Here is a 25,392-nt window from a genome sequence, read left to right on the forward strand (position 1 = left end):
CCCCTGATCATGATAGCCCCACCTCTGTTTGTACGGGCCCCCTCCTATTTCACTCGTTAGCACCAACCACCGCAGCACCCCTGTTGTTCTCCCAAAGTGATATAACTTACTCTCTAAGCACTCTAAAACGCGGCAGGGCCCCTGGTTCAGACTGCGTCCCAGCAGACCTATTCTCAACAGACCTAGCATCCTGGTCAAGATATCTCACCATTCTAGCCAACGCAATAGCATCTGGGGCGCCAATTCCCGACTCTTGGAAAGCGGCCATTGTTATTCCAATCTTTAAAAAGGGCGACAGATCTCTTCCCTGTAACTATAGACCCATTAGTCTAATTGACTGTGTCCAAAAAGTCTTCTGCCACTGCCTCCTAGGGAAGATAGAAGAATGGATAATTGACCACGATATCCTTAGCCCCCTCCAAGCCGGTTTCCGAAAGAAGATTTCCACCACTGATCAAGCCCTCAGATTCCTATTATTATATTGGAAAACAGTGTTCATCGGTAAAGGCAGCCTTTATGTAGCTTTCGTGGATCTCAAATCTGCTTTTGACCTAGTACCTCGCAACAAACTGTGGGTCACTCTCTCTCGGATGGGAATCCCGGAACACATCCTTGCCATTTTGATACGACTCCACGAGGACAACTACGCACAAGTCAGGTGGGGCAACAAGGGCCAACTTACCGATAGAATCCACGTCTCTAGGGGTGTGCGGCAAGGTTGCGTACTTGCCCCGACCCTCTTTTCCCTGTACATCAACGAAATTGTCCCCTCCCTCCTCAGTCTGCAGGCTGACGCACCTTCACTTGGCACACAAAAAATCCCAGTCTTACTCTTTGCCGATGACACTCTCTTGATATCTAAGACCCCTAGTGGTCTAAGGAAACTCCTTGCGTGCTTCGAGCATTTCTGTTCATCCCAGGGACTCGAAATCAACGCAACGAAAACCAAACTAATGACCCTTAATCCCCACAGATCTTTCAAAGGGAAATTTACTCTAGAGGGCTCCTCACTCGAGAAGGTGGGCATTTTTAGCTACCTGGGCATAACACTCACTGACAACATGTCCTGGAAGCCACACATAGGAAAACAAGCCCTTAAATTAAGACAAACAACTGGGGCTCTACTAAAAAACTTCCACCTCTCACACACAAAACCAATTCGCCCAGCATTACAATTATACGAAGCCCAGGCAGTTTCCTCAGCGCTCTACGGGGCTGAACTTTGGGGTTATACCAAAACCCAAGACCTAACCACCGCTGAAAACAACTTCTTAAGAAACCTTGTGTCCCTTCCGCTAAGCACCCCACTGTTCCCTCTTTTCAAGGACCTCGGCATCAAACGCATTGGTCACAAAGCCCGCCTGCGACCTCTGCTGTACTGGCGGCGTCTCTGGACCACTCCGGAACTTGTCATCTTCACCGAAGCTCTACAGGTCATCCTAAAAGCCGATCACCTGCACAGAATCCCCTGGCTACGATCCATCAAGGATTTACTCCACTCTATCGGGCTCGATGATCTCTGGAACTCACCAGCCACGTCAGTCTTTCCCTCGAAAAGCGAACTAAAGAAACTTTACTGGCAAAGGGCCAACAACGAAGACACTCGGGCTGCACTCCACACTACATTATCTTGTGACTTTGCCAACCTAAAAGAGTCATGCAAGTACGAAACTTTTTGGGACCTAATCACGGCCCCAAGGGAAAGGAAACTGTACTTCCAGCTCCGCATTGGAACACTCCCATTAAGACTTTTCACCAGCAGCTGGTCACACAACGAATCCACCGCATGCCCTGCTTGCAAAGCCCCCGTGGAGAATCTCCCTCACCTCCTTTTTGCATGCCCCGCGTATACTGCCCCCCGTAGGAAATGGCTGGCCCCGGCATGCAGACTACTGGGAGCACGCTGCTCTGCGCTAGCTCTGCGAATCCTTAGATCAGACACCAGACCAACGCTAGTGATCGCTATCGCCAAATTCCTCGGAGCTAGTTGGCTTATTAGAGGGAAAACTCTCCTGGACAAAGACTCCAAATAAGACTGTCCCAACATCCTGCAGAGTGCATTTCACTTCATTTCATTTTTTCTAATTTCATTCCATTTTATTCTATCTCATTTTTATTCCATTTTAATTTTTATTTATATTTCATTCCCTTTTATCACCATATTTACCTGCAATTTTATTTTATCATGTGCATTTATTTGTATTTATTACTGCTCGCGCTTTTTTGGCTCTTGTAGCCGCAATAAAGCTTCTTTGAATTGAATTGAATTGTTAAAAATCGCTAGACATTTACTGAAAAAAAAAATGAAAGTGGCATTATAGTTAGGTGTTGAAGTAGGGTAAAAAAACAAAAATGAAAACACTGAAATTCACAGGTTATGGTTTAATAAGCCAAGTATGACTTGCACCCCCGCAATGCCTTGTTTATGACCTGACTTATTAAATCACTCATAACCTGTGAAATTACATCATTGATGACACTGGCACGAATTGGGCATTTGTTAGTTTGTGCATATAATTTGTTTCTGTACCTCTAATATTACAATCTGATTAAACCTTTTTTTTAATGCAGGTCTTGTAAGCTGGGAAATATTCCCAAACGTTGAGAAAACTACCACTTCACCACTTAATGTTCTCAGTATTCCGATTTTCTGCATGTATATCTTTCACTTGATTTCTGCACCTACAACCAGCATATCTCACTTTTATATACTTCACTAAAATGAGTCCCCTCCTGACTTAGATATCTTTTGGATCAAACTGGATCACTCAAGGAGGTCACTTTACTATTAATTCCATACACATTGTGGTGTATGAGTGAATACAGTTTTCATAATGTTTTACTTTCAGCCTAGAAAAAACGGAGGTTTTTTAAGATAATCACGATCGGGAGTGACACTGATTTTACAAACTTGGGCATATATTTTCCCTGATTGGTAAGAAGCTGGGATGAGTTTGATGGTGTGGATAGTTTCATCACTTGCACAGTATAGGCACCAGATTCAGAACTAGGGTCCTAGAAAATGTGATGATTTCTACCACATACACTAATGAACCAACAGTATTGAAGACAATTTCCCTAGGTCAGTATATCTTGTGCTGTTGCACTGAAAGGGTATGTCAGTCTAGCCATGCACTGAACAGAAAGAAGCTGTTCATTATTTTAACATTTGATATCGGCCCTATAACAGTAAGCCACAAAGAATGTTTTTCTCAGACTGAGCACGACCTTCTGCAAACAAGATCTATAAGTTGCTTCTTTCATCTCCCACTGCAGAAATTTATCGTGAACCTACTCTCATTCCACCAGAACAAAGATTGGATATATGGCTTTGTAGAGGCCCGCTCATGTAATGCAGTGTTAAGGACAGCAACATGGAGGACATCACATGCTTTCTGGATTCGGCATTCCAGAGCACATGCTCAGTCTGACCTACTTGCTTGAATCCTGGAAATATCTCTGATTTTTATATGATTTACAAAAGATGTGAATCTGAAGTACCGAGTATGGAAACGTTGCATGACTTCATGTTTGCAAATGTCCTACTTTTCGTTAACTTACTTTACAAGCACTCCCCACCAGGCCCCAACCCTGGTTATGTTATGAGGTCATTGTAACTGGTTTGCTTCAGTGCTTGGATAAAAAAAAAAGCCCTTGCCCATAACGAATAAATGTTATATACTAGTCATCTCACTTTTCAAGTCTTAAAATAATATGCATATGTTCTGGTTGTCTTGCTGTCTGCCTGAGAGTTCCCCCAAGTTGGAAAATGTAATTATTTTCTAAGTTCCTTCACTGTTGTAAGTTTCTTTCTTGTATATTTAGAGATTTACAACCCTTCTTGCACTTACTTCACGAAGTAGAAAGGCTTTATTAGATAAAGATGAAAAGACAGCTAGCTCCATCTCAGCATATAGATGCCCTGTTTAGGAAATAAATGTTGCATATCCTGGTAATGACGTTCCATTGTTTCACCAACATACAATGGGTCCTTATTTTAAGTGCTGAAAGGCTGCGCTGTAGTCCTGAGCTACAGTTTCTACAGAATCTACAGTGTGCAAAATGGCCCATCTGTGCAGGTTCATTTGTCAGCACAGATTCCTAAGACTCACACTTTGGCATTACATGTTCTTAATATTGACTTTGTGGCGCTATGCCCTCTGGTTTATAGCTGAAGCGTATAAGGTCTGATCCCACAAAGCAGGGTCTGCCAGCCTCCAGCCATGAAGGAATTATGCCATCCACCACCTACTTGTGGCGATCACTGTGATGTAAACGGTTGGATCCTTCAACTTCTCAGTCGTGCTAGGGTGTTTTTTGAGCGGCACATCCCAGGTTCACTTGGTAGTAAATGAGATGGTGAAAGTGCAGTAGGATTGATGACAGACCTGTGGAACAGCCCCTCTCTCTGCCGTAAAATGCAGAGTGTGTTCACGTTTCTGTCAGCAGTGAGGACCTGCTTAGGTCATGAGACACCTTCAGTTGTTGAGTGCTGCAAATCCACGAATACATTTAATATTTCTACTTCTAACAAGAACTCTAAGTACTCTGACTTCTAGGCTGCTTAATCTAATGTATTCAAAAACTCAGACTACAGTAATCCTGCATCCTTCTCATTCATACTGAAAGATGCTTTAGACTGCGTAGTCAGTCAGGAAAAAACTCTGCTTTGTGAGAGTTTGTAAATCAGTGCTTCTTACCGTCCAGTTTTCTTTCAAAGCTTGTCATGGGGGTTGTAATATACAATCTTTGCTATTTTCAACCCCGTTTACAGTCCATATAGCTTTGGCTGGGTAAATAAAACATTGTATATTTTTGAGAATGCCCACCCAGTCATTTACACAGTGAACGATAGAACATTTTACTGAAATTAAGTAAAGTGACATTTGGCCTTAGGAGCACAAGGACCTGTGTAATGGTGTACTATCTCTCTCCCTGGTGAAATGTGCCCATGTGATGAGTCTGTGGGATTTTGTGTGAAGCTTTCAAGGAACACACGAGAAAAGCATCTATTGCTAATCCAAAGGTACCCTTGTAGATGGTTCAGAATGGGTCACTCTTTTAAAATGAATATTAGTTCATATCATTTGGTTAGAACGTAACTTAAGTTCAAAAACAAATTATGTAATTTTCCTCATCCCCGTGTTTAACTCTAACCTAAACCGTATCCAATCCTTAACTTAAACCCTTAATTTAAATATCCCTCACCCTAACTCTAACTATACATCTTTCTGTAACCCAAGCCCTAATCTGATCCCGTTACCTTAACCCTAAATTTCATTCTTATGATAAACTTGTCATTGTTGAACTAACCCTACCTCTATATCAGAAGCGCACTGCGACTCTAACCTTACTCTCAACCTTCACCCTAACTTGCACCCTGATTTTAACTCTCATCTACTCCTACATCAAGTCCTTATCCTGAAACGTGCATCCTTTCTCGCTGTTGCCTCTCCGTTTTTCAAACCATTTTCTTAAATCTACATGCAAACTGAACCAAATAATTTGAACTAGTCTCCAATTACCAGTGATGTACAACACCTTTAAAGGATGTCACATTAGAAAATCGTTTCATTCTAGTCACTGTGGCAAAACTTTTCGGTAATTAAAAAAAAAAGTATAACCATACAACAAGGTTTTTGATTGGTAAGCAAATAAGAAATTCTTAACACAAGTACTCAAATGCAGTGAAAACTTTATCCTCATGGCTACTCCGGTGGCCTACCTTTTGTCTATGTAGGCTTGTGACTTGGTTCTAGGAACATCTTATGTTGGTCCAAAGCAGAGAGCTCTTTCAAGGTGGTGCAAACCACCCTGGAGAATTTACATTGTAGCCCCACACTCTTCAACTACGTTTCTTGACAGCATCTCACAATGAAGATTTCAAGATCACACTGGAAACCTACGCACATGCTTCTGTTGGCGAGATCGAGTTGGGTAGGGTCGACGTTTTTTGTTGTAAATCCTTGGTCTCTCGAGTTTCCATATGCAATACAGTTTGTTTGCGTGCTACACCCGTGTAGCTCCAGCACGTGGGGCGGAAGGTAGGCCACTGCAAAACCCAGGCATTGGACAGTGTAAGAATCAAAATAAAAACTGTGCATTGGATCAGAATACATACATAATTCAGACCTGGTGAAGATTGTTTTTTTTCTGAACTATTAGAATATGTGTAGAGTGAAACGAGGTATTATTGAGGGCGTTCCAACCTTTGGCATATGGAACATTTTTGACTGCACTGTTATGCATTAGAGTGTCTGCTATTTAACCCATTCTATCCCTTGTGTTTCTCTCTTCCTTCTCCCTATTTCCTTTTTTCCTCGCTTTGCCTACATAACTGCTCCTTTGCTTAAAAATAACGATGCACATGGGTACCTCTTCCAACCTTCTGGGGAAACCACAGACTAAACAGACGTGCCTTTCTGTCGAACAGTCCACCATCTTTATGCTCTCTCAAACCTCCGGCAATATTTCTTACTAATGGAATTCAAGGTGAAACACTTTTTCTTCTAATCGTTTGCATGGTGGGATAGTTCCATTTTCACCCCAGCCACACAGCATGAACAAATGGTGTAAACCTTGTGGGCGCATCTTTCCCAATGTCCTTGTCTTATCCTTTCATCTGTACGTCCTGGCAATACATATTCTCTGGTAGAAATGTATTCATGTTATTCGAATGTTGCAGCCATTTTCCATCGGGCGAGTCCACTTTTGACAGTCCAAATATTTATAGATTGTACGCCAAAAACGCCCTCTCAAGATTTGTCACTGAAGCTGTAACTTAACTTTAACTTCGATTTTTTTCTCATCACCTATAAATGACATTTTCAGTTTTTCATTTCGCCACACACCGTTTCCTTATTCGTGTTGTTTATGCATGCTTTATGATAAGGCGCATATGCATACGTGCATAGAAAATGGCTGATGTGCATGCAGAATGCTGGGGAACTAAAATACTTCGTTTTCTGTTTTGTGAAAACTAAGGAGTGTGAAGGAGGGGCATTCTAAAACACAATAATCACTAGAAATATGCGCTTTACAAGTTCAATGAAGTAATTTCTGTCCAGAACCAAGCCCCATGGAGAAGCTGTGGTATACACTGTGTTGTTTGGGAATAATATGTCAGCTAAAACAGTTTATTTGCTCACTCAGAGAATAGGCCACCGATGTTTTTGTTATTCTTGCTTCAGGAGTAAAATGTATACAGGTATGCTTTCTTTAACGTGCTTTTTAATTTATTTTCGAGCTGTCCCTTTAAAATGTGTTTTGAAAAATACCTCCATTTCTTGAGTTGGCAGGCTGGACTTTGCTTGCTCTGATTTCATTTCTAATCCACAACTGGTGGACAGTTTGTTGTAGCAACGCAGCCCATTAATCATTCTAACGTGTTCTACAGTAACCATGTTTATCATGCCTGAGTGTTAACTATAAGTATCAAAGCTATGTGTAGTACCAAACAGTATGTGAGAGATCATTCAATCATGTGGTCTGAATGACCAGCCATGTTGCTTTCCTTTGCAGTTTCCATTTTGTAGCTATATAGTGACTGCATGCTCATTCTGTACCCATCGCTAATGGTATTCTCAAATGACTAAATATTGTGAAGCTGACTTGCTTCTGCTTTATGTGATTTTAGGGTGGTTATAGTGACAACCCAGTGCAACACGTGGTGTGCAGTTTCACATATTAATACTATGCATGGAATTCGTTAACATTGTGTAGTGTTCACTGTAACCTTTTCTGTTGGGCTGCAAAAGCTTTGGAGGAATCATCTTCGTGTAAAGCACCTTTCTTTTGGAAAGCTACGGCACATACTGTTCTCTTACACATTTCCATAATAAGATACAGTATGTCTTCTGAGGCTGTGAACCGATCAAAGTTGTCTTTCATTTTTTTTCCACTAACTGCAAGGTTTGTGCAAATTAAACTACATATCTTGCTCAACATTGCCATGCTTCATATTAGTAAATTACTTTGTTTCATTTTAAGACGCTTATTTTAAAACATCTATAAAAGTCTATTTAGGTTGGTGTAATATTTTCTTACATGTTTCAGATTGTTTCTACAATGTTAAAGTTAATCATATTGTAACACTATTCATTGGTGGCTCCATTTCCCTATACTCCAGCCATTTTAAGTTCTAGCTCTGTAAAACAAGGGCAGTTTTACTGTACCCCTCATAGCAGCTCTCGTTTGCTTCTCTGGCCCTTCCTGCAATTACCACTGCTTTAGACCCTTTGCCACAGTCTGCATGCAAATGAGACCTTGCACCCTCTATAGTAAGTGTGGCTTTTCTCTCTCCTGAGTCTTATTGCCCACCATACAGCAAGGCGTGTGCCATATTATTCCAACTGTATTCATAATAACTTCAGAACTAGGCCTGCTTCGAGTGATGGAGGGCTGAGACAGGTAGCTCAGCGGCTCTTCCACGGTTCATGGAAGAGTGCAGATGGTGGCCATTCAGTTGCCTTTCCATTCTACAGTTAGCAGTACTCAATGTTTTTCCTCATCCTTGCAGAAGATTATGAAAAGTACAGCCGTTTATAATGAAGTGTCTGGCAGTGACGGGCCACTTCTCGAAGAACCTCTTACGCGGGCTGAGGCAAATTAGATCAATCCTAGGTAATCGTATTGCACATATGGCCCGTTCGAAAACTTTGTTTGCTGTGCTGTGGAACTTTGAACCCATGTCAGTTTTTTCCTCCAAAGTTTTTGCTGTTTTGTCAGTTTTCATAGCCAAAACTAAACAAGTCATTACATCAATGTTGCTTTTCACCCAATCATATTTTTGTGTTCCAGGTAAGTTGATTTTGTGAAACATATCTGTGTGTTTTTATCTAACTCCTAACAGAGATTTCACCTCTAAAAATGTGCTGATGGGTGTTAGTTCAGATGCACAACTGGATCACAATAGGGCTTGAAAAGCCGCCAAAAGCATTGAAGCTGACAGACAAGCATTGTAGTTGATTCAGAGTTATTCAGTAGCTTAATCAGTAGACCAAAGCCAGAATATTACATAACTCATATTTGGGCTGTTTAATTTGCCAGAGGCACCTGTTGGCAGCATGTACAGGGATAGAATAGTGGATCCAAAAGCTAACATCAGATTCCAGGCATCAGTATAGCATCATGTTTCCTGAACTAGGTGCTAAAACCTCTGTTGGCTACTCACTTTATAGATCTATGTGTAAAGTAAAATGTATGGGGTACATTCTCAACATGTCACATAAACGTATTCAGCTTCCTAAGGTTTATTACAATACCTTTATGTTGCGTGATAGACGACATTGTTACCACATTCTGTGTTTGTGCACAGAGGGGAAGCCACCACTTTGTATTCTCAATTTGTTTTCTCTGCAGCTCAAGCTCTAGCTTGTAGTGTTTGTACCTTAGTTACTTTATGCACAGTAGACAGTAAGTTTGCCAAAAATGGCAACAGTACCTCCTTCACATATGCACAGACACAGAACAAGATCATAATACAGCCCCTGTTCTGTGCAGCATGGCTAAATGGCAAAAACTGTAATAGCTTGCAGCATCCTATAGAATTCTCTTTGGCTGTGCATTCACAACGAGACCAAAATTAAAACATTGCATAAACAGTTTAACATCCACCTCTTTGAAAATGTTCTGTTTCAAAACATTCTCAGTGAGTGGTACAAGAAAAACAGCAGGCAGCACATCAAAGATAAATGCTTGTAAATGGGTATTTGTCTATAATGGGTTTCTTATCTAAAGAAGGGTACCAAATAACATCTAATGGACACCAAGAGGGAAGCTCAAGTTGTCGATGATGTCACTTGAAAACCCAAAATGGAAATTTCTATGTTACTGACAGCAGCGCTTTCAGAAGTGTTTGTTCCATAAAGGCCCCAAATCATCCTCTCTGCACAACTGATCTGTGGAGCATGTGCACAAAGGAAAAGAAGTCTTGGAAATGTGTCTTCTTCCCCTGCTTTTTAAAACATAACCTTTACCCAATATCCTATGCTGCCTGGTCATGACCACCATTCTAGTTAGTGCCCTCCCAAACCCCAAATACACAGACTAGACCTGGCACTCTGCCAATCTAGTTGATAACCTGTTCTCTCCAAAATACAGAATTATACCATGATTATTAAGGCCCTTCCACACCACCTTTGAATACACCCTCCCCAACCTCAGTCTAATAATAAAAAATAACCCAATAACTGACATCCTCCCAGCATCCCACACCACCAATGGTTTCTCCTTTCTCTAGGCATCGTAATATTAAATATATAAATCTCAGCTGGCATCTGGCTACCTTCACCCACAATCCTCGTTGTATTCCATCACCCGACTTTACCCTATACTCTCCACTGGATAGAGAATGCAGTGCTGAGAATGGCTCTGTAAGGACTCTTTATCAGCAAGGCCTGGAATACCCAGTCTTATCAGCACTGACAGGGGAAGCAGCAATTGACTTTCCTTCTTGGACCCCTCTTTCAGATCTGCAGAGACCCACAAAAGTCAGGACTGTCACCTAGTGTTCCACTGGCTTCCTGGGATTTTCAATGAAGCAGCAGATCAACTTCTGCCAGAGCACAGAGTTTCAAGCCCGGGTTTGACTACTCTGACATTAGAGTAGTAAAACCCATGTCCAAAATCATGGCTTCTATTGGAAACCATATATAACACATTATTTCATGATAATTCTACTACAAAATAGCTATAACTGTTGCTTTTAAAGCCCATTCTAACGTTGGTGGTATGCAGTCTCTACACTGTTTCATGCCTTTTTTGCTGTACAAGGAAAAGTAATTCAATCATTTTTTGCCTGGGTATATTTCCATATATGTAAAGGACTGCCAGTCATCTGTCTTGGAGTTGCCTGCCAGCTGCCATTACTCTGCACTTTGGTCCAGAGACAATGCTGACGTTTATATTGTTGCAGTTGTTAATCATAGAAGAAATATTTTAGTCAGTAAAGTGTAGATAGAATCTATTCTAATCAAGGGTAGGTAACTCTAGAAGAATATATTCTTATAGAGCATTAGCTCTGGGCAGGGGTCAGCACCAAAGTGCTATTAAAAAAATCAGCACATTTTCAAACACTTTCATTTAATAGTGCACCATGCCTTCATGTTTTGTGATTTAACTCTCTTCACCTAAATAACTAATGATTCTCCTAGCAATTGTGTGGATGTAATTTAAGTGCTATATATGTCTTTCTTGTAAAGCAGTGAAACAGTCTTAAAGCAGCAATGCCAGATACCTAACCCTTTTTTTTAACAGTTTTTGGACACCTTATGACTATTCCCTTTTCTCTATGCAAAATGAAGGATATCTTTGGATAACAAAAGTTCTGACACTTACATGTTGTAGTCTAACGTCTTTTTGGGGATGCTAATCCTGTGAATATTGAATGTTGATAATGCAAGGTGAGAGATGTAGTTTTGGTGTTAAGCTCATTTTAGAGAACATAGGCTTTTGGTACTGGCATGTCTGGATTGAGACACATGGCTTAATGTACATCCCTAGAAGCAATCCATGTAGGTTTTAATATATACAGACGGATGGAAAAATCTATGACTTTGAATGGTGTCTGAAGGATTCTAAAACAAAAAGACAATCTTCCACAAAGCTGGAATGGTTGAGTATCCATGCTTAAAGCAATGATGTTTATTCTTTCACCTATTGGTCTAATTGGGTTATACTGTTATATAAACATACAAGAATTCACGGTGTTGTGCATGAAAACACATTATTATTTGACATTACTGGGTGTTCTACCATTTGGTTTTCTATCATCATAATTCAATATTGTTAGTGTTTTTAATTTTATAGATTTAAGCCAGTCTTCTGATAGTGACCAAGAACTATACGTTTCTAATAAGACTTTGCCTCTAACTTCAAAATATGTCTTTAATGCTCAAAGAAACAAGCTCACAGCCACTCTTGTTAATGGCACATTCGTAACAATGCATGAAAGTTATTCCTGATTTAATATTTAAACTCGATCCACCTTAATTGTTCTATTCAAAGTAAATGAACCTCATATTTCATGTATATATATATATATATATATATATATATATATATATATATATATATATATATTGTAGAAAGTCCTAGCACCAAAGTTTATGTACTTGTGAGGAAGGGCTCTTTGTAATTTAACCTAAACATATTTCATTGAATTTTAATTTCACTGAAATCCATTCCAGTGAAAATGCTTCTTTTTATTGTTTTTTGCATTAAAACTGCAATTACTAGAAATATATAAATATCGAAAACAGTATTTGCTTTCAATGCCACCTCCCCATCTATAAATGTTTTCAAGATCTTTTTAAAATATTTTAGAAATATGCAAACCATAGTATTTATTCAGCTCTGTCCCCTAACAGGAGCTCAACCATACCCTAACCAACACTCTGTTCCTTACCCTGAGCCTAATTTAAGCCTCACATTAAATTTAACCCATACCGGATTCTGAATCTAACTTTATCTCCGACTATTGCTGTGGCCCTGATCCCTAACCATTAGTTCAAAAATATAAGTTTATCGAACCCCAAATCTAGGATTGTTCCAAACGTTGTCTGTAAACCTTGCCCTAAGTGGAATACTTACCCTCAAACATTGCTATCCAGTTGTAGCTTCCATTTTTATCTTATTGGCATGTTTTCATTTAACGTTTTTCTGGGCAAAAATGGATCAAGTGATAGGATATGTGAGAATGTTGCTAGTGTAATAGAGGTGGTAGAAAACGCTGCTGATATTTTGAAATGGTCAGTGCAATTTCCTGAATAGACCAGGAATATCTGAGCCCTTACAAGAGCAAACATCTCCTTGACAAATAAAGTGAAGGGTCCTGGTGGGTGTGGGTTATAATAACCTGTGCTATCTAATTATCCTGAGGCTAGATGAAATCAAATAATTCCCTTAAGATGCCACCTACCGTTCAGTCGATTGGCCTAGCCCACTTCCTGGTTTCACTTTTGGATGCTGTGGGAAAGGATCTTGAGATTTTTAGTGGCCCCAGCTCTCTATTCCTGTCAAAGTGGAGGACAAAACACTTCCAGAGAAATAATTACTAGGCCATTAAATATGGGAGTCGTACACAGTGAAGAAGCAGGAGTTTATGTAATTAAGTCCTTCTGATTATAAATCTCCTTTGTTTGGACGCTACAGATTATAAACTAATTTCAATTTAGTACGGCAGAAAGTGTGCCTCTTCTACTCCTTCTCTGTCCACTTGCATTTAGACCAGACATTATTGACTAATTAGCTCTGCAAGTGTTTTAACAGGGTAGTCTCACTGTACTTGTGATAATGTTAAGTTCCAAAACTAATAAAATGTATTAATAAACATTTAGGTAAAAACAATTTGTTGTCACTCTATTAATCAGTGTCATGTATGACTTTTCATTTGTTTTCAAATTTCGCAAAGCTGTCATTTCCTCCTTTTTTTACTATGAACCCATGCCACAGAAACTGAGCAGTTCTTCCATAAATAAGTTCACAACCTCAGTATTAGTTGGATTTTAGGTATCCAAATGTAAACACACTGTGTGCTAAACTGTTTAAAAATGAGCCCGATTCACCTACGATCTTATAATCACATTCTGGTTTTAACAAGAGAGGGGAGTACTAATCCAAGCAAGCAAGTATTCTTTCTTTTATGGAGGACAATGTATAACTTTGTTTTTTATCTGATCAGGAGCACAAATTTGCTCTAAGCGTGTCTTCCAGAGAGCACTACACGGGCAAAGTAGTTAAGTCAATCTACAATAAATATTTTTCTGTGTATGGTATCGAAGCCAGGAGATGTCTCTATAATGGCAAAGTAGTGTTCCAGTGATGGAGTCATGTATCTGATCTGACAGGAATAATAAAACTGTATATGTTTTCTTGCTATAGCCATTGTTTTATTCTTCCGTAACTTTGTGGATTCTTTTAAGGTGCATCTAGTCTGGCGGAGATGTCCCTCAATGTTGGATTTCAATCATATCTGTATTCAGACTGATAGCTCCTTTGTAATGAACACTCACTCTTCAAAACAATCAGTACTGCAGCATATAATGCATCAGTTAGTCTAGCCATATTACTTGCATGAATGTTATCTTCGTTGTTCTCTTTCTGCCCTCTCTGAGTTGCTTAATAACTGTTTGTATGTGTCTTATGTTCTCAGTTATCTAAGTACTGGTCTTTGCCACATACAGGATGATGTAAATCTTTGTCATACCTTCTAGCTGATTCACAGGCTAAGAATCTGTTATTAGGTTCCTTATTTATTTACTCATATAACACTTTATTGCAGTAAGTAGTTTCATGATCCCCCAGCCTCTTCTGTCAGTTTAGTGCAGCATACTATTAGTATTTATTTCTCTTTTTTATGTTTAATTTTAAAGATGCAACGTTTTGATTTCCTGTCAAATTTAAATCTTTTTACTTACCTTTAAGTTCTTGTTAGCTAAAACATCCACATGGTTTGATACAAAGGCATTAAATTGCATTTTCGTTTGGAGTCCCTATATTTAGCTTCATTATCTTCTGGTGTAGAGAAAGATTTGTTTTAAATGAGTTAAATTTTGAATTTAGTCTGCAAACATCCAATTTTTCTGTCTGTGTAAACATGAGACTGTATAAAGTTTTTAATTCCATAGGCTTACTTATGGTTTTTAAGATATTTTCTACTAGGTGGCATTAGACTTGCCAACTTGAATAGCTATGTTTGCCTACTTGCGTTAAGCATCTCTTACAATTCCAGATTAGTATGTTTCTTATATTCCTGACCCAAGTTGAAATGTGTGTGTTGCTCTGTTCCACTAAAGACAACTATTCCATCCCAGATAAATTTACCATTTCAAAAGACTTGCGTTCAGAGGACACCCTTGCTTTTCTTATTGCTTCTTTCATGGAGAGTATTAATTAGTAGTCATAGATGGTTTAAAATGACTAATTATTGTTTGTTCAGTCTTCCATAGGTTTCCTAATTGATACTTGTTTTTAGACAAAAATTAAGCCATCATGCATTTATGGACTCCCTTTTGGTAGAACAAACACCAGAGCACATCACGATCACTCAGCTAAAATAACTAAGGGGGTTATTACAACTTTGGAGGAGGTGTTAATCCGTCCCAAAAGTGACGGATATACCACCAGCCATATTACGAGTCCATTATATCCTATGGAACTCGTAATACGGCTGGTGGTATATCCGTCACTTTACCGCCACTTTTGGGACGGATTAACACCTCCTCCAAAGTTGTAATAACCCCCTAAATCTTTTATTCCCATAATGGCAGTTTCAGTTGAAAAATACATTAGCTTTTTGGATTTAAACATCTCTTGTTTAAGGAAGAGCTCTGCTTCACTTCTGAACGCAGTTGTTCTGAATGGTATCACCTTACCTGGATATAAGAAAAGGCCTGCTTGTCTCAATTCCGACCACCACCCACCACCCAAGCAGAAGTGTAGTTATCGTGATAACTAATGAGAAAACATTTTATAATGAAATACTAACTTAAAGACAAATAAATGTATTTCTCTCGTAGGGGAATTTCCATGATAGTCATAAGCATTGAATAGTTCCGCGCGCCTGCGGGGACCCCGGAGCACTGATGTGAAGTATATTCTTAAGTGCAAACACCAGCCGTTTAAAGAAAAGGTCTGTCAAAAAAACACTTAAGAATAACATTGTGCAGCCTATGTGAATAGCTACACAGGCCAAATTGTTGAAAAGAAAATCAATAGTAGTGTAAATTCATGTTCAAACACCTATTTACACTAGAAATGTAATAACAAATACATTCTCATACTTTATTTACACCTCTGATGAGAATAAAACAATGCAGGGCAGTGTAGCCCATAGGCTGCCATTATACAGAATGTAAATAGAGCTGTGCCTTTAAGAAAAGCAAAGTCTTCCTGTTTCCCATCATGCACAGCAAAAGGCAGTTGCCTCAGTTCTTTTTTCCGGCTCCTGCTGACAGGACCCTGAAGCATTGAGCTCTACCTCACAAAAGCTTTTGTGACAGAAATTCATTGAAATATCTTCTGAATTTCATTTTCACTCGACGTTTTTACCTTTGAGTGATCATTTTCTACTGATTTCTGTTAAATTCTGACAGAATTTTGAGTTTTTTCTAGTTAGAAATGCCTTCACTTTTTGATAAATGTCCTTCTTGTGGAAGAAAGAAGGCTAAAACAGATCCACATAGGGTCTGTATAATTTGTCTTCCATCCAGCCACAAACCGGAGTCGTGTGACATCTGTAAAACCTTCTCTAGAAGAACCCTTCGTGACAGAGAGAAGATCCGACTCCAGGCGAAAGAGGACAGGAGAAAAAGTGGCCATTCCACTACAGAGCGAGGAGAAGGTCAGACTTCTACCAGGGCTCAACCTGTTTCCTCCATGACTCCTTCCAGACCTGCTGAAAAACGACATAGATCTCCGACGACGTCGAGAGCGTCGACGTCGAAGCAGGGAACGGCGCCAACATGTTCGCCGTCGAGGAGTGCTTCGCCGGCGAGAAAACGACATCGTTCGCCGTCGACAGCTATTTCGCCGTCGAGGCGGCGAAGACACCCGACGTCGAGAGGATCTGGGTCGCCGTCGACACGGCGAACACAGTCCACGTCAAGGAGATCCGAGTCGGGCTCGCCGTCGACACGGCGAGGGAGATCGCCGTCGAGAGAGAGTGTTCGCCGTCGGAGGCGTTCACCGTCACTGCACCGACGTCGAGGTTCGTCGTCGAGAGGTTCTCAGCGGCGAGAGGTTCTCAGCGGCGAGACGAGTCGACGTCTAGAGGCACTCGGCGTCACCGCAGTTCGACGTCGAGGAGTGCTTCGACGTCGAGAAGACCATCTAAGAGGCCTAGAAGGGTTTATACAACCTCAGAATCCTCGGCCTCGCTTATCCTACTTCCAGCATCACCACAGCTCTCACAAAGGCAGTCGCCTTTACCACAGACGCCGGTAACACCTACGGCTCCTCTTCCGGCGCCTCCTCCAGAACCTGTTCCGAGGACTCCAACGCGATCTGCAGGGCGTTCTGGTTATTCCTCGAGACGTACATCTACCTCAAGGCACCGTCGTCAATCACATCATGGACATTCTTCATCGTCCACACGAGACTACTCTCCAACCTTATCAGACTCACCATCCCCAAGAGTGTCTCCCATAGATGATGTCAACACATTTCAGGAGGTCTTAGTGAGAGGGGCAACCAAGCTGAATATCCCGCTAGCAGCTCCAGCCCAATCGACATCAGTAATCTTTGAGACCTTGCATCAAAGGACATCTTCACGACCTTTACTTCCACTGGTTCCGGGTCTTATTGAACCGGCAATGGACATTTTTCTCACGCCGGCTACAACAAAGTCTGCTCCTTCCAGACTCATTAAAAAGTACCGTCCACCAGAGCAAGATCCTCTATTCTTGAGGTCGGACCCAGTACCAGACTCGGTAGTTATAGTGGCAGCGAAGAAATCGCATTCGACGTCACCGTCTTCCTCTGCTCCCCCAGACAAAGAAAGCAGAAAGATCGATGCTGCAGGAAGAAAAGTATGCTCGACGGCATCTATCACCATGAAAGCAGCCAGTGCCACTGCTTTATTAGGGAGATATGATCGATCCCTCTGGGACTCTATACTACAGTTCTCAGAGCATCTCCCTAGGGACAAAAGGGAAGATTTCCTAGAGGTCGTGAGCGAGGGAGCAATGGTTTCTAACCAGATCATAAGTGCTGCGGCAGATGCTTCAACTCTATCCGCACATAACTATGCTCATGGTATAGCGCTCAGGAGACATGCATGGCTGCGGCTTACATCGCTTAAACCCGAAGCACAGCAGAGGATACAGAACCTGCCTTTCTCAGGCTCCACTTTATTCGGCTCTCATGCCGATGATGAGATGGCCAGAATGAAGTCGGAGCTGGATACCTTAAAAGCGGTAGGCATAGAGCGACCTAAAGAACAGCGAAAGGGATTCCGCCCATATCAAAGAAGACTGTTCACCCACAGGTATCAGGCTCCACATTGGTCGTCTTCACGCCCTCAGCAACAGCAGCAGCAGCAGCATCAGAGGGGCTTCTCCAGAAAGTCGACAAGGGGTCGTTCAACACCTCAGACCCAGACACCTCGACAAACTCCCACGTCTAGGCCCTGAATCTTTGCTTCCCCCTCCTCCGTTACCCACTCCGGTAGGGGGAAGTATCTCAAATCATCTAGACGAGTGGCTACGCATCACAACAGACGCCTGGGTATTGAATATTGTGAGACATGGTTACGCTCTCAGATTCACCAGTTCTCCACCATCTGTTCCACCCAAAACAGCCAACCACCATCTCGAAGCTCTGCAGTTAGAGGTCAATATCCTATTGCAAAAAAGAGCCATAGAACCCGTTCCCATCAGCCAACATGGGAAGGGGATTTATTCGAGATATTTCCTTGTACAGAAAAAAGACAAACAAGAGTTTCGTCCCATCTTAGATCTGAGGACAGCAAACAAATGGATTCGCAAAGAAAAATTCAGGATGTTAGCCTTACACCAAATTTACCCACATTTACGTCAGGGCGACTGGCTATGTGCGATAGATCTTTGCGACGCTTACTTCCATATCCCAGTAGCCAAGAAACATCGAAAATTCCTAAGGTTCACTGTCTGAAAACGCCATTACCAATTTGCAGTTCTACCGTTCGGCCTAAAATCAGCGCCAAGGACTTTTTCCAAATGCATGGCGGTAGTAGCCGCCCACTTGAGGAAACAGCGAATATTCGTCTATCCCAATCTAGACGATTGGCTCATAAAGGCCTCCAGCTATCTCGAGGCACAGCAGCATTTCGAATGGACTCTACAACTGTTACAAAAACTTGGTCTTCAAGTCAATCTTCTGAAATCAACAGCAACACCTGTTCAGAGGTTGCATTACTTAGGGGCCATTGTAGATACCAAGCTAGGAAAGGTGTTTCCTTCGGAGGAACGACGGTTATAGATTCTCCAAAAGTGCAAACAACTGCAGGAAAGACCTCAAGCCACTGCAAGAATAATAGCTTCTCTACTGGGCTCGATGGCGTCTTGTATCCATCTGGTTCCCAATGCTCGTCTCCATATGAGACCATTGCAGGAAAATCTAGAGGATCAGTGGTGTCAACTGAGGGACGATTGGGAGAACAAAGTCCTGCTGTCTCCTCACACCCTACAATCCCTCAAGTGGTGGTGTTTGCCCAGCAATCTCTTGGTGGGGATTCCGTTCCAACAACGACCTCCATCTCAAACCATCGTAACAGATGCGTCACTGCTCGGATGGGGGGCGCACATGGAACATCTTCGAGTCCAAGGCGAGTGGTCACAGAAAGAGAGTCTCTATCACATCAACCTGCTGGAACTTCGCGCAGTCCACCTTGCGCTCAAAGCCTTCCTTCCCTCTCTGAGAACGGAAACTCTCCTTCTTCAGACAGACAACGTGGCCACTATGTACTACGTGAACAAACAAGGAGGCACCAGGTCCAGAATTTTATCCAGAGAGGCCCAGACAATCTGGCATTGGCTTCTAGCCAGGAACCTGTCGCTAGTGGCAACTCACCTGCCCGGCATCCAGAATGTTCAAGCGGATGCCCTCAGTCGGGTAATAAGCGAGAACCACGAATGGGTACTACACGACGACGTCGTTCATTCCATTTTCGCACTCTGGGGTACCCCTTCTACAGACCTATTCGCAACCCCAGAAAACAAAAAATGCCAAAACTTCGCCTCCAGATATTACCATCCAGGGACACTGGGGAATGCCCTATGGATAAGCTGGTCAGGGGCATTTCTTTACGCCTTTCCACCGCTTCCCCTGATTCCGGCAGTTCTCCAGAAGCTGTCCAATGCTCAGACCAAAATGATCCTAATTGCTCCGGAGTGGCCACGCCAGTGGTGGTTCCCAGACCTTCTTCACCGGTCACTCAAACCACACATCAGGCTACCATATCGCCCGGACCTTCTCACGAAGTTCAGAGGGCAGATATCTCATCCCAACCCCTCATCGTTGAGTTTGGCAGCATGGCTCCTGAGCTAGTGCAATATGGACATTTGAACTTACCTCAGGACTGTATGGAAATTCTGAGGGAAGCAAAACGCCCTTTCACACGATCAGCCTATGCAAGCAAGTGGAAGAGATTCTGCATTTGGTGTTTACACAACAACATTGACCCGGTTTCTTGTGGAGAACAATCTATCTTACCATACTTGTTAAGTTTGGCAAAATCGGGCTTACAACTGTCGTCAATAAAAGTTCACTTGGCGGCGATAACAGCATACAGAAAGAGTCCTTCACAAACTTCCTTTTTTCGGATTCCGATTATTAAGGATTTCCTAGAAGGTTTAAAAAAGGTTTTTCCTCCCATTAGAAAGCCTTCTCCTCCATGGGAACTGAACGTTGTCTTATCACGTCTGATGCTGCCGCCATTCGAGCCGATACACAAGGCATCGCTGCAGCATCTCACATGGAAAGCTGCTTTTCTGGTGGCAATCACTTCAGCGCGTAGGGTCAGCGAAATCCAGGCCCTTTGCGCTCAGGAACCCTACACGGTTTTTCATTCTGCAAAAGTGGTAATGAGAACTCATCCAAAATTTCTACCTAAGGTAGTCTCCGACTTCCATGTGAACCAAACAATTTCATTACCGACTTTCTTTCAGAATCCAGCTACTCCTGCTGAGAGAACTCTGCACTCTCTGGATGTAAAGAGAGTATTGAAATTTTACTTGGACAGGACAAAAAGCTTACGAAAATCACAACAGCTTTTTATTAACTATGGCCCAATCAGAACAGGTTTGGGCACATCTAAACAATCTTTATCCAGGTGGATTGTTTCATGTATAATGTTATGTTATCAGTTAGCAAACAAATCCCTTGGTGGTAGACCAAAAGCCCACTCGACCAGAGGGAAAGCAGCTACTGTAGCCTTGATGAGAAATGTCCCTTTGGCAGAAATATGCAAGGCTGCCACTTGGAGGTCGGTCCATACCTTTACTAAGCATTACTGCCTTGATACAGACGCTAGGGCAGATGCTCAGGTTGGACAGGCTTTACTCAAGAATTTGTTTGCATGATTCATGTTTTTCTCAGTATTCTTATATCGACTCCACCGCGGTTATGGGGATGGGCTTGCTACTCTATTCAATGCTTATGACTATACATGGAAATCCCCTACGAGAGAAGGAATGGTTTCTTACCTGTAACTCCAGTTCTCTCGTAGGGGTATTTCCATGATAGTCATAAGCAACCCTCCCTCCTCCCCGGTGGAGTTGACATAGAACATGAATATTATGGAGGTGGGTACTCCAACAAATGTTTTGTTTTTTCTTCATGTCAGGTAATAGCCTCCAAAAAAGAACTGAGGCAACTGCCTTTTGCTGTGCATGATGGGAAACAGGAAGACTTTGCTTTTCTTAAAGGCACAGCTCTATTTACATTCTGTATAATGGCAGCCTATGGGCTACACTGCCCTGCATTGTTTTATTCTCATCAGAGGTGTAAATAAAGTATGAGAATGTATTTGTTATTACATTTCTAGAATAAATAGGTGTTTGAACATGAATTTACACTACTATTGATTTTCTTTTCAACAATTTGGCCTGTGTAGCTATTCACATAGGCTGCACAATGTTATTCTTAAGTGTTTTTTTGACAGACCTTTTCTTTAAACGGCTGGTGTTTGCACTTAAGAATATACTTCACATCAGTGCTCCGGGGTCCCCGCAGGCGCGCGGAACTATTCAATGCTTATGACTATCATGGAAATACCCCTACGAGAGAACTGGAGTTACAGGTAAGAAACCATTCCTTCCCTTTCTATTTAGAAATATTTGTAACGTGGTTTATGCCATCCTTTGCTTAAATATTGGATGTGGAGGATAAGGTAAGGACCCTTTCCAGGTAATAATTCATACCTGTCAGCACTACGACAGAGATCCTTCTTCACTAGTAAGGTAACAAGCTTGCTCCTGAAGAGTCAAAAGGCCAGTGCTTCAATCAGTAGTGTATTGGAGTAGTAAAAATGTGTGCTTGGCTCTAAACCTTAGAGAACATAACCAAATACTTTTTCTAGGAAAAGCCGGTCTGTGCACTGTGGACTTCCAACATGTTTGTTCCCACATATACTGACATGGAGATTATGATTTTGTAATTCGGTCATAATAAGAGGTCTTCTTCTTGAAATGTCCATGAGGTTTATTTTCCCGGTAGAGGCAAATCTGAACCTCCAGGCAATAAATAGATGAGGATCTTCATGTTAGTCCAGGCAAGGAGAGCTTCCAACTGGTCCTAAACTTTCACATCTTCTTTGGCTAAAATTGAAATAGACGAGGTCACTTTGATATCCCAGCAAGAAGCTCCAGTCCATATGGGCTATTTTCCAACAAATTTGGCACCACTTTCGTTCCTTATTGAAGTGATGTTCTATGCTATACTCAGCCCTAAACTCTTGTTCTCTAACATTTGAGTACCTCAGGGGGTCTGTTTATCTCAAAATACGAGGGGACTTCATACAATTCATTCAGTATGCTCAAGCGTAAAGCTGCGTTTTTCATCCTTAAATAATCATTTCCATCAATTCAGTGGAAACAGGTTCTGGCTAAGCAAGTGCAGTAGCATTCAGCCAATCCACTTAACACCAGTTGGCTATGGATCTTTCAGACCAGTGCTGGTTTTAGAGGATGTCTCAAAGGTGACTGCAGATGAAAGGTTGCTGCAGATCCAGTTGGCAGACATGGCAATATACCCAGATTGATGCCTAGATCTGTACCACAGTGTGTTCCCAGGGACCCCACCTTCAACAAAGTCCTTGAGGAGGGCCACAACAAGAAGTTCCAGGAACATGTAGGTTAGGATAACCAGTGATTTGGATTATTGGGAGATGAGTTCCGGGTAAAGTGGGTGAGCCAGTCTGCGTTTGCTCTCATCACTCTCTTCTTTGGTGTCCAGTAAAATGACAATCCAAGACACAGGAAACTTTGCAGTATGATCTTGATTGTCTCTGTAGTGATATGTCAAAAGTAGTTAATTTAGATTAATAATTAGTCTATGTTTAGTGACGGGCAAAATCCTGCATCTTCTTCAGTTTAATGCTGAAGGCAGAGGTTAAGCCTTGTTTTGTCTCCTTCCCCGCATCTCTAAAGTCAAAGGCTTGGCTCTTGAATGTTTAGGCTTCAGGTAGGAAATGTCTTCTGTACTCTGAGCTAACTCTGAGCTTTCTGGGAGGATCCTTTCTCACAAAATGCCCATCTTCTAGGCAATTTGCATTTTGGGCCTATGAGGTTAATAGCAAGAGTTATCAGATGAAGACCTGATCTTGTAAATTGTAGCAAAATACCATGATCAGTTACACTTACTCTAAAATGCAGCTTAAGTCTTCCTTGTGTTTTGTTATTTTTTCACTCCAGAGTTGATTGGGATTGGCATTACCAGCGGTTAAATTCATGGTTGTGCTTTGAAATGCAATAACCCTTGTTTAGCATGCAGAGAATAGGGTGGGTACAGTGGAATAAATAGTTCACAAGGCCCAAGGCCTGTTGTGAAATCAACAATATTAACTATTTAGATCATTTAGTATATTTTCGGGGTTCAAAGACTTTAAGTAGTTCAGTACTCCACCATGAATTTTGAACCTGGCACAGATGTCCTGCTTTCTGACGATGGTACAGGCGCGGTAGATAGGCGAACAGAGCTCTTCTTTGTTTTATTAGCTCTGGTGTATTGTTACAAGCATGCCATTTTCACATAGCACCAAATGCCAAATGGTACAACACAGAAATAGTATGTGTAATTCGGTTACCTTAGGGGAATGGGTAAGCATGTGTGTATAGTGTTATTGACAGTTGTTATAATGTGTCCTTATTGTTGTCCTGTTGACAGGATGCTTCAAGGCAGTCTCCGGGCCACGTTTCAGAGTTCACACCTCTTGCACCTCTGCAGAGCCCCAGCTACCGGAGCGGTGACCACCGCAGGACCGCTGTCTCCAGGTCCAGTTCTCATTCCAGGAAAGTGATGATTACACATTGGGGTGGTGGCGACTACTTAAAACTCCCGTCCTTCTTTGGCTTCTCAAACAAGCGCTGCACGTCCAGTGCGGACTCTTCCTACAGCGGGTCGGGCTTGGAGACCTCCTTATGACAGATCACCAATTAAAGCCTTTCAAAGAACGGTTCTCTGGTTGTTGTTTCCCACAGGCACAAAATAAGCGAGTTGTATGGCAAGTTGTGCTTGCTTCATGGTATCTGATGTAGCGTTGAGGCAGGCAACCTCAGGAGTCAAGCTTACTAAGACATCTAAGATCATCGGCCTCTTTTCTGAATAATCTGCTGAAGCCTAGACCAAACGGCACAGTCTGGTACTGTGTCAGTACCTGCTTCCTCATAGAGCATTTCAGTGCTGTGTCAAGGTGTGTTTGTACATGTCGCAGTTGTTCACCTTAATGTCTAGTTACTTGCTCCACTCGTGTTTCATTTCCAGCCAGTACGTAACCTCAGACATCCCAATAACTGATACCGAAAGCACATTATTCGATTGCTGCGTCTGGATTCCATAATGTTGCTTTCTCCCTCCTCTGTTTGGATCGACCAGTTATTTGCGTGCATATATATTTCAGAAACACTTCAAACGTTTACTTACCTTACCAGGCCAAATCTGGGGTTGTCTGCGTGTCTTCAAATCCTTTCCCACCCCTCATCTATCGTAATAGCGAGCCAGTCCATGTGGCAGCCTTGTGGAGTCAAGCTGACTGTCAAACTGGTCCACTGTGAATATCGCCAGCAGCAGTCCCCCCAATGGTCATTAAACGTTAAGATTCATCATAACGTGTCCTTGTGAATTTATTATACACTTGGTGGCATGCTACTGTGTTTACATGTACGAAGAGCGATGGGTGCCAAAATATAAACAACTAGACCTATGGAATGCTGCTCTCATCATTCAGCAGGAAATCACTTATCATTGACCCTGCTGCGCTCGTATGTCATTGGCTAGTTTTAAAGGGGGTATTCTACTTTTGAAAAATAAGCTCTTGCACATATGAACTGATTTATGTATTTTTTTTTGTAAATAGCACTGCCTCACCAAGAGGCGCGCAAATGCTTTACGTATAACAGTGAGCCAAGCAGGGTGAACCAACCTGGAAAACAATCAGTGGAACAGATTTTTTATAATCTTGGAAGTTCCGAAGGAGGAAGGGAAGCAGAATTAACTGTTGCCTCTGAAGTTCTGGTTTTGAAGTAGTGATGGGTAACTGACGGAAAGTAGGTGCGTAGCACTGCAGGAAGAGGCACGTTTAAAATGTGTGTACATATGTGTGTGTGATTATATATATATATATATATATATAGTATTATTTTTTTTTTAAATAAAATGCTGTTAGAGGTGGGCTACCCACTGAAAACTCGAACCTGG

The 25,392-nt window shown here is 41.8% G+C and overlaps 1 protein-coding gene across 3 annotated transcripts in view; it reads left to right on the forward strand.

The window, feature by feature from the left end:
* Positions 1 to 24,803, forward strand: part of ATP11A (ATPase phospholipid transporting 11A) — a 661,076-nt gene extending 636,273 nt beyond the window's left edge. Inside the window, exons 30-31 of one of the 3 annotated variants that reach the window (XM_069205024.1) lie at positions 8,519 to 8,622; positions 23,863 to 24,803. In XM_069205024.1, coding sequence (XP_069061125.1) covers positions 8,519 to 8,611 — 93 coding nt within the window. In that variant the 3' untranslated portion in view covers positions 8,612 to 8,622; positions 23,863 to 24,803. The remainder of the gene's footprint in view (positions 1 to 8,518; positions 8,623 to 23,862) is intronic. The other 2 variants (XM_069205022.1, XM_069205021.1) reach the window with 2 other exon arrangements.
* The last annotated feature ends 589 nt before the right edge of the window (positions 24,804 to 25,392 follow it).

Source organism: Pleurodeles waltl, chromosome 8, assembly GCF_031143425.1.
Source record: "Pleurodeles waltl isolate 20211129_DDA chromosome 8, aPleWal1.hap1.20221129, whole genome shotgun sequence".
NCBI lineage: Eukaryota > Metazoa > Chordata > Amphibia > Caudata > Salamandridae > Pleurodeles > Pleurodeles waltl.